Raw genomic sequence first — 10,639 nt, forward strand, 5'->3', positions numbered from 1 at the left:
TTTTAAGTTTATTTATTTATTTTGAAAGAGAGAGGGCACATGTGTGCACATGCACCCAGCAGGGGAGAGGCAGAGAGAGAGGATCCCAAACAGGCTCTGCCCTACCAATGCAACCCCTGATGGAGGAATCATGGTTCGTGAGATCATGACATGAGCTGAAATCAAGGGTGAGACACTTTACTGACTGAGCCACCCAGGCCGCCTAGTACGAGTACATTTTATGTCTGGCACAGTGGCTTTTACCTAAGTGTTCAATAAATATTTGTTGAATAAAAGCATAATGCTAAAACCACCTCTCAGATATAGTAACAACTGATTGTAACATGTTAGAAATGATAATAAGCTTAATATTGTTTTATCCATTATTCCTATAAATCTATGACTATTGAAACAGAATTAAGGGAATAATAAAGACTGTAAACTATAGTCCTCATTGTTTGATTAAAATAATTCTGCAGTATGAACAAATTGACATTTACAAGGTTTTTTAAATTGACTGTAATGTTCTCTATTCCATAACAGAATGTTAAATAGCAGATCGTAACACACTTCAGGATCCACCCGGATGAAAAAAAGGTAGTATCAGTCCCTCCCACCTTCATCATTCTACCCTTCTAGCTCTCAGGCATCACAGAACAATTTTATGATTTTATGTATACATATACAGTATTTGTGTGTGTGTGTGTGTATATATATATACATGTATATATACATGTATACACATACATATATATACACATCTATGTATATATACATATATATACATATATACACATCTATGTATATATACATATATGTATATACATATGTATGTATGTATATATGTATATATATACAGCTTTATTTTCAGACAGTCTACCTAAGTCATGATGATGTCAGCTTTTACAGTTTCAGTAGTCATTTAGGATATTTAAAATGATAAAGAAAGGGGCACCTGGGTGGCTCAGTCAGTTGAGTGTCCGACTTCAGCCTAGGTCATGATCTCACCAGTCCCGAGTTCGAGCTCCGTGGTGGGCTCTGTGCTGACAGCTCAGAGGCTGGGGCCGGTTTCAGATACCGGGTCTCCCTCTCCCTCTCTGCCCCTCCCCCATTTGCACTCTGTCTCTCTCTCTCTCTCTCTCTCAAAAATAAACATTAAAAAATAAAATAAAATAAAATAAAATAAAATAAAATAAAATAAAATAAAAATAAAATAAAATAAAATAAAATAAGGGAAAAGAAAACTATTATACAATAACAAGAAGCCATCGCTTCAGTCAGGGACTGTTTCTAAACTTGGCCAGTGCTGGATATTCCACCAACAGAGAAAATCAGTATTGTACAAATTAGAAATAAACAACATAATTTATTGAGCTTTAATAATAACACTTCCTATTAGGAGGCCTAGTTTTCTTTGATATCATAGCACTGAATTTTATTTTATTTATTTATTTTTTTTAACATTTTTTATTTATTTTTGGGACAGAGAGAGACAGAGCATGAACGGGTGAGGGGCAGAGAGAGAGGGAGACACAGAATCGGAAACAGGCTCCAGGCTCCGAGCCATCAGCCCAGAGCCTGACGCGGGGCTCGAACTCACAGACCGCGAGATGGTGACCTGGCTGAAGTCGGACGCTTAACCGACTGCGCCACCCAGGCGCCCCAGCACTGAATTTTAATAATGACATATATAGACGGTTGACTACTAAACTTACATACCCAAAAAATGGTAGGAAAATAAAGCAAAAATTGATTGTAATGTATTATTTTTCTAATTACAAAGTAACAAAAATAACCAGAAATTTAGTATCTGTTTTCATTATAGGCTTATTTATGGACATACAGAAGGAGCTATATTTATAATTATATGCATTCAAAGTTGTGCATTTCAAACACACTAAAATCTTTTACGTGATTTTACTGTTCAAATGAATCAATTATATTTAGCTAAGCATTCATGAATTAACACTCATGTACACTTAATTATATGCATGCATGTACTCAAGTAAGAAAAATAAAGAATGTTGTGTCTTACGCTTGTATGACAGTATATCTAACAAAAGGAAATTTTGGAATTTGGGTCATAATTACACACTGAGAAATCTTAATACCTTCCAATACATCACTAATTATAGCCAACGGTATAATGATAGTTAAGAGCCTATTTTTTACAAACATTTGTTCCAGTGCCCTGTGGCACCAAGGATGCCCCTAGGAAATCTTCCTATGCTTACTTTTTGTGGAACCTAAGGAACCCTGGGTTTTTATCCTTGCTGCTTCATTAACTAGCTTGATTTGAGGGGAAGTTGCTAACTTTCCCTGCTTTCGTTTTCAACACTGCAAAATAATGACTTCTAGTTCTAACTGGTATGACTAATAGGCATTTGAAAAAAGATGATTATCTTCCCCATGCTAGTTTCTACTTAAGCAAACAGGCTTTCTTTTACTATTATAAATTGATATTTTAAGTAGATATTCCCACTTTTCTAGAACTTGCATAAACTTAATACATTTATTACACAACACTTACAAATTTAGCCACTGGATCATAGCTCTACCTGAACACACTCTGTGGGAAGTCAACAGATACCCATAAGGTGTTAAGTTGCTTTTTTGTGAGTATTTTGCTCGTATTCTAGGTTTTAAATACCTCCAATGCTCTAATTTCTGCTATTATCATAAACAAAATACGATTTCTTGTAATTAATCAAAACTCATAATTTAGTTCATTGATATTTCAAGCCTTTTGTTCTGTGGCTTCTTGAGGATGAATTTATTAATTCATTCATTCTTTCATTAATCCAACAAATATTTATTGAGACTAAGAGGAGCCATAGGTTTTTCTAGGCACTGAGAATAAGACAGTAGACAAACCACTGCTCTCAAAGAGCTTATGTTCTACTGATTTAATGTATACATCAGGAAGAACACAATTGTATTTTCAAAATATAGATAATTTTAATTGGCATTAGAGATTCCAATAAACATTTGTGATAATGTTTATCTTCTGCCAGAATCTTGTAAAAAAATCTTGTAAATGAATGTAGATGTATCCAAATAATGACTAATTTTTTCCATAAAACAAAATGATGATTAAGTTTTAAAGACAATGGGATTTGAATGAAATGGACAGCTATAGATCTTATATATAAAATCATTCTTGTAAGGATCTGATTTCAGAGATTCACAGCTCATATAAAGAGGAAATATAAGGGTGCCTAGGTGGCTCAGATGGTTAAGCATCTGACTCTTGATTTTAGCTCAGGTCATGATCTCATGGTTGGTGAGTTTGAGCCCTACACTGGGCTCTGTGCTGGTGGTGCTGAACCTGCTTGGGATTTTCTCTCCCTCTCTCTCTCTGCCCCTCCCTGCCTCTCTCTCTCTCAAAATAAATAAACTTAAAATTTTTTTTTAAAAAGAAGAAATATAGATCTTAATTTGTCTCAAGAAGAAAAAAGATTAAAGCAAAACAAATCCTGTCAATATTGTCAAAATACTGATATCTCAGAATTAAGAAAAGTAGGTGTTTGCGGACACTTGCTTGGCCTTTGAAAGCAGTTGTTCATTTCCCTTTGGAGCAAATGATACCAAGCATAGTATGTATTGATGATCATGTAAAAATGAGACTTTCTTGATTGGAGTGGCATTCTTCATTGGAGTGACAATGTGGGAGAAGGAAAAAAATCCTTTCTTACATCCTTCTTCATATATGGGTGTATCTGAATTTATTATGGTTCAATTACTCTGTCTCATGTTTACAAGTTTTGAGGAAAAATTTCCACTATATTTCTAAATTGTAACTCTTTATACAATCATTAGAATGTGTAAAACTCAGTGTGTAGTTGTACCAGAATTATAGATTAAGTAATCATTTGCTTTGTGTCTGTAGAGAAAAACCTACGAAACACCCTTACTCATTTTAAGCCCTTATCATAGACTTAAAATGCCTCAATCTCAGAGAATCACAGTGTAATTTTAAAAATCTTACTTAGCAATCTCCTTTATTAGTCAAGTAACTTCAAAGAAATTCTTTGCCAACCTACTGATCCCTACATCTACAAAATTCAGGAATACACATAGAAATTGAGAAAGAAATTGTTTAAACTTTTATTTTAGAATTTTTAGTCCCAAATTAAAAGTATTAAAATGCAAAATCAAAACAATGATGAATTAAATGTTTATTGAAAATATTTAAATTAAGGTTAGGTCTATACAATTGTGATGTGACTATGTGCTTCAGGGGGTTCGATTAGCTATGGTTTATGAGGTCTGCCTTTTAAGCAACATACTTTCCTAAAACCTCATAAGCATTTGGATATGGGGCAGCAATTAAAGACTGACCAGAAATGAACCCAAATGCAGTTCCAAAACTATTATGTGTATTAGTCATGGTATATCTGAAAAATAACATTTTTGGCTGATATATTGTTTTGTATGTTCCTTAAGTATTAAATCATATTGTGCATGAAGATGAATTTAGTTGGTGACATGTCTATTGGGGGTGGGGGTGGGGGTCAGAGGCAAAGAGAGGGCAAACATTTGATTTTCTAAAAATTACACATGATGAACTTTCCAGTGTGCTAGTAATGCTGACATCAATAATGTGTCTAATAAACTATTTCAAAAAAGTAAAATTGGTGTTGGCAGATGCAGTCTAATTCTTCACAAATCTTATGAAAATATGGGATTAGCCAACTTGATTAATGCCAATAACACTGCTGATGCTTCTGCTACTGCTGTTATAGTAAAGAGGATGGTGGAGGCCGCTCTTTATTGGCACTTAAAACACTGGTAGGAGAATATATTATTTATATGTGTGATTCATAAGTTCTTTAATGTAGAATGACTTTAATTGGGATTACCAGAATTTCTCCCCCTCTACTCCTATGGGAAGGAATCTAAAAATATACACAATCTGGAAGCCTGTAATTGTCACTTCACCCTTTGAATAACTGACACCATATGGGCAGTGCTGATTAACATTCAAAGTAAATAACCACTGTGCCATTCAATGTAGATGCCCTCCTACCAATAATGTGTTTCCTATTCAACAAACAGTGAGTAGAAGGGTCACCTACTGGAAGTGTTTTTATTTAGAGACCTAGAATAAAGGGCACAGGTGCTAAGTTATAAGAAAATCAACTATAAAGAATAATGTGAAGCTGAGTGGCTAATATAAAGATTCACTAGGTAATATTTGAATCCATTTTGCAGATATCTATTGGTATTGGGAGTTTATTTGTGGATTATTTTATTTCTAATTGTACAGATTTACAAATGGAAAATGTAAAGTAATCTTGTGCATCTTTAGATCTCATACAACCTTACAGAATGTCTTCTTTAGTGGTAGCCACTCAAAATATATCCATATATTAAATCAAATACTCCATCTGAATAGCATATATTTTCTCTTTACAGAAGAAAAATATCGATGAAATTGTTTTAGACTCATTTTTCCCCAATTTTTCTTTCCAAGGGAAAGGCCAAAAGGAATGCGAACTACGACTACCTCTTGTGGGCTTAGGACATGCTCAACACCCTTTCTGCAATTCATATACTGTGTTTTACCTTAAGTTTATATGGTTGTATATTTAGAAAGATTTATAAGCTAGTAATTGGTTTCCGACTGCACAGTTTTCCTCATTACCAGCCAATCTGAGAACCAGGAGACCACTTCTTGGTGTATGATCACAAACAGATGATCACAGCATCAACCGTTAAATGACCAAATTACAGGTATTTAAATTTAAATACTTTAATTTCTTCCACTATACCCCCTTCTCGGAGTCTTATCTTTAGAAAGTCGATCGCTAAAGATGTTTCAGAAGAGTTTGTCCAATATCAACACAGAGGACTTTTAAGGTCACACTATTTTGGGTATTTATCTCAGGCTTAGCAACCATACACGTGACACACATATACACTGTGTTCACCCAGTTCCTTCCACTAATAGTTGTTTGATACACTCGTTGGAATTCAACACCTACTGAACAAGTGAAGAAAGACTGTTTTATTTGTATATGCACAAAACGTCTAAGTGTCCAGCATGGGGACAGCACCAATCATGTACCCTTCCGCTCCAGGGTTCAAGTAGCAGCATCTCTCAGGTTCTGCCAACCGCAGGCAGAAAAGAAGCCTCTCTTGGTTCCGGTTGCCACGATCAGAGAATTTGAAAACCCTGCAGATAGTCCATTTAAATACTGGTAGGGAAAAGCTAAACCACATCTATTCCCACCTCCCCTTCCTCTCCCTTTTCTTTGGTGCTGGTGGTGGATGGGAGAGATTCACTCAGTGCGCCCTCCTGGCCCCCTTCCCCAGCCCGCAGAGCTGTGGGCAGTCGCGCTCCGCTTGAGTTGAGCGGTCCAGCTCTCACCTGTTGCCCTGGCTGCCCTCAAGCCACGAAGCCCCGCCACGAGGACAAAAATGACAGAAAGCAAAGGGGAAGAAACAAGACCTACAGAAGAGATGGCGATCTTCCAGCCCGTTGCCGAAAATCCCGAAAGCAGTGCTTGTTGGTCGCCCAAAGCCACAAGTGACCGTCACAAGGGACTCTCGAAATCACGCGGCCCGCAACTCTGGAGTCCCTCTCGCTCGTGTGAACGGACAACAGGCTACATTAACCAAGCACTGCGCAGGTGGTTAAAACCCTTTACCCAGGAGTGACCAAACACTAGTTCTGATACGGTTCCCCTCAACCCTCCGAGAAAAACCTGTCACCTGAGGCTTCTTTCCACTTCCAGATTTCTGACGGTCGGTGTCCTTCTCCATCTCACCCCATTTCTTCCAAGTTTCGTTAAGGGAGAGGGAGGATGCCCGTGCGTTGGGGTGTGCATGACAGCATGTGTGTAGAAAGAATTTCTAATCTTTTCTCTTTCCTCCACTTTATATGTGACTCGAGCCTTGGTTGTCGCCTCAAAAAAGAATCCCTGTTTTGCCAACGCTGTCACGAAACCCTCCAAAATCACATTTAATAAGGGGTTCGGACATGGTCAAAGGCTCGACAGGTTGTAGCCGCGAGTTACACACACACTCCCTCCCCCGCCCCCGGAGCCTTTCCGCTCCCGGAGGCCAAGGCAACCCCATTTGCAAGGCAGTTTTTCGCGTCCAAGCAGGGATTCTCCGGCCCGGCCCCTTCCCCAAGCTCGCGAGCCGCGACACGAGAGAGGGCAGCTGGGGTCCCGCCGGCGAGCGGCTCTCGCAGGCAGCGCTGGGTAACAGGCTGTGCGCCGCCGCCCTCGCTCGCCTCGCCTCGCCACCCCGGAAGGGAGCCCGCAGGCGTGGGAGAGCGGCGGCGAGCGAGGGACGGCGCGGCGGGCTCGGAGCACGCCGGGGAGGTGGAAGAAGCCGGGCAGGCGGAGTCGAGCCGACAAAACCCGAAGAACCCACGCTCCAGGTGTCCGGGAGCTGAGCGGAAAGAGGAGCGAGGTAAGAAGGCGCGGCGTCCCACAGGCGCCCTGGCGCCGCGCGGGGTCCCGGCGGAGCGCGCGGACACGAGGGGGGCCCTCCCCGGTTACCTGTGCTGCTTCCGCCCTGGCTGCCCCTGTCCCGGGGGAAGATGCCCGAGCACTTCTCCCACTCCACCTGGCCCGCGAAGCACAGCTCGGTGACGATGTGCAGCGCCTTCTGGCACAGGCTGCTCACTCCGTCCTCCTTGTGGAAACTCATGGTTGGCCTCTTTTTCCCCAGTCGGCCGGCCGAATTTCCCCTTCCCGGTACCTCTGGGCTGGCCCCTCTGGCGCCCTAAGCCATCGCCCGCTCGTGGGGAAATGGGCGGGAGAGCGCGCTGCTCCCAGCGGCAACTCTTAGGAGCCGCAGGTTGGCCCCATGGCGCGAGTGGGGGGCGCAGGGGAAGGCGGAGAGGCTGGGGCTGGAAGCGCGCGAGGCGGCGGCGGTTAGGTTTGCGCCAAGTCTCCTGCGGCGGGAGCCAGCCAGACGCGGCGAGCTGGAGAGAGAGACCCGGCATGGAGTGCGGAGAGGAAGGGTAGGGGGTGGGGGAGACGTGAAAAAGCCAAAGCCCTCGACTCGCTAGAACTCCCCCCGCCTCCTCCCAGCGCTTTAGTGTTTGGGCTGGTGGCTGGCGGCGGCACGTCCAATCGCAGCCCGGCGCGGTCCGGCCGACCGGTTGAGGCACCCGCAGCGCCCCCTCCGCGCTCAGTCAGGGTCCCGAGGTGGCCTTGCAAGAGGCGCGACTCCTCGTCCCTGCCGGGACCCCAGCTTCGGCTGCAGGTGCACGATGCAGAGGGGCGGGGGATAGAGAAATCTTCGTTTTCTCCGTACTTTTTTCCCAGCCTCCGTCCGCCCCTCAGCTTCCTGTCTCTCCAACTTTACTGCATGTGTGTGGCTCTCCGTGGTCTGTCTAGTTTTACTTTTCTGAAAAGTCGTTACAACTGAAGACAAACTGAAAAAGTTAAATTTTAAAAATGAATAGGCGAATAATCAAGTCAGACGTCTACAGAGAAAGAGAAGTGTGCCTGGAAAGCACGTTTAAAATGATTTCTAACGATGATGGTTTAGAGACAAAATTTAATTCGAGTTCTTTTTATTGCTATTACTGAAATTCACCGTAAGATATATTTCCTATCTATCCAATTCAGTTTTTCTTGATGCATAAATACTATGAATAGGCAGATTTTAATTTATTGCCTTTGACTTTGTTTTCTAATTCTCTTACGTATTTCACAAAACGAAATCTTATTTGTATTAATATTCACTGTCGATTAATCCGTAATTGGCAGTTAAGAATGCACAACTTGTCTTATCACTTCTGCACTGGAATACTGAAAACAACAAGACCTGGGTTTAAAGGGGAGAAGGGTCAAGTTCATATCTGTCACACACACCTGTGCTTAACCTTGAAGAAATTGCTTTTAGATCCTTCTTTCAATCTGCAAAATGAAGCCTTGGGACTCTTCTGTTGTAACACTTCTCTAAGGCAAACGGGCTTACTCATGGAGCTACAACTACAAAATAGTGTTGATAAGTATGGGCCACACGGTTATAGAAAATGGGTTCACATTTACTATAAATGGGTTTCATTGTTTTTAAATTGTTTTGGGGCAGAGTTTGATACTCGCTTATAACCTGAAGATTGATTTAACCTTTATTAGGTGAGGATTCTTTATTTTCGAAGTGGAATATCCTGACGTTGTGGGCATATTTATATAGACAGTTTATGATAAATCATTTCCTGCGTAAGGACACTGTGGTAAACTTACTATAAATACTCGGCATAGAATCACAGTAGATAAGCATTCATTAGTTGAATCATTTTGACCTGATTCATAGGACAATTGGTATAACTAGGAGTAATTTTATCGTGAATCAAGACAAACTAAAATCTGAAGGTTTCATTTGCTTTTTGTTTTTATGCACATTGCTTTGGATGGCTTTTAGATAAAATTGACTATTTCAAAATAATTTCACTGTCAAAAAATATTGAATATCTACTGTATGTTTGGAGCAATGTAAACACACTTTAATAAGGCCCTTTCCAGCTGTCCTTGCCTCCCAGTCCTCCACAGTCTAGACACCCTCCTGTAGAACAACCTGCAATGCAATGCTGTGCTTTCATATTTACTGTATGAGCAAACTGTTATGTGGGAGTCCAAATGAGTAATTTAGCTCTATACTACCTAGATTCTAATTGCTTAAGTGGAGTAATGCAGATCTCTCTCATGACCCTCTTCTGTTTGATTTCAGTGCTCAATATTATTAGGTAAACAGATTCTGAAAATAACTTTCCCCGTATTTGTTTATCCTGCTCCTGGCCTCTTGCTTACTCTTCCCCATGTTTCCACAATAAGCAGTTCACCTGTATGTTCATTTTTCTGAATTTATTTGTCTGAAATATTTTTGCTTTCATCTAAATCTCCTAAGGTTTTGCTTTTTTTTCTTTGATCTTTAGACCATCTCTACAGCTCATTAGCAGATGAATCAAACCAGTTTTTCTTGTCACTTATTAACAGCTCCGGTAAGAGGTGTGGGGAATGTAGAAACTGCATTCAAGGTCATTATTTTCAATGCTGAAGGATGAGATGACAAGAATTTCAATTCACAATCTTTAAAAATTTTTTGCCAACTATTTGAACTAAGAGCCTACCCATCAAGTAAACCAAGCAATACACATTTGCATTTACTTCCCCACCCACACTCCGAAGGAGTTGCTGAACAGTAAAGGAGGGGAGAGCAGGTGAGATTGATTTTACTAAGCACCAGTTGCTATACTAAGTGATATATGAGGCATTAATAGTCCAAAAATACAGGCAGGTCTCTGACACAGCTTCCTTCCGAATGATCCCTGCATTAAGACAAGGAGGAATTGGTGTAGAGGTGAACAGGCCCCCAGCGCTCCCATCCGTATAAGCTAAGCCATCCTCTTTCAAGGGTAATTCTGAAGGGTCAATACTGTGATTTCCCTGCTTATTCAATCCTTTTCCATTTCTTTCTTCTCCCCCTCCCTATGGCTCTTTCAAAATATGGAGGGGAGGGAGTTATCTTCTCAGGTAGAGATCTCCCTAAAGTAAGGGGAATCTGGGAATCATTCCTGTGACTAGAATTTCAAATACTACTTGATCTCCGTGACAGGCACCAAGAAGGTGGGTAAATGAGGAAATCTCAGAACAGCTGAGCTCAGTCTGAATGAAGATGAGAGACGAGCAAC

General features: G+C 40.9%; 1 protein-coding gene across 1 annotated transcript in view; it reads right to left on the minus strand.

Annotated features, from left to right (window-relative positions):
- Positions 1-7,644, minus strand: part of SYT10 (synaptotagmin 10) — a 64,788-nt gene extending 57,144 nt beyond the window's left edge. The window contains exon 1 of the mRNA XM_047067145.1: positions 7,494-7,644. Within this exon, the coding sequence (XP_046923101.1) occupies positions 7,494-7,644 (151 nt within the window). The remainder of the gene's footprint in view (positions 1-7,493) is intronic.
- Between the last annotated feature and the right edge of the window lie 2,995 nt (positions 7,645-10,639).

Source organism: Lynx rufus, unplaced genomic scaffold (genome assembly GCF_022079265.1).
Source record: "Lynx rufus isolate CCGP_SWC_20201006 ecotype Redwood Valley unplaced genomic scaffold, mLynRuf1.p SCAF_7, whole genome shotgun sequence".
Classification (NCBI taxonomy): Eukaryota; Metazoa; Chordata; class Mammalia; order Carnivora; family Felidae; genus Lynx; species Lynx rufus.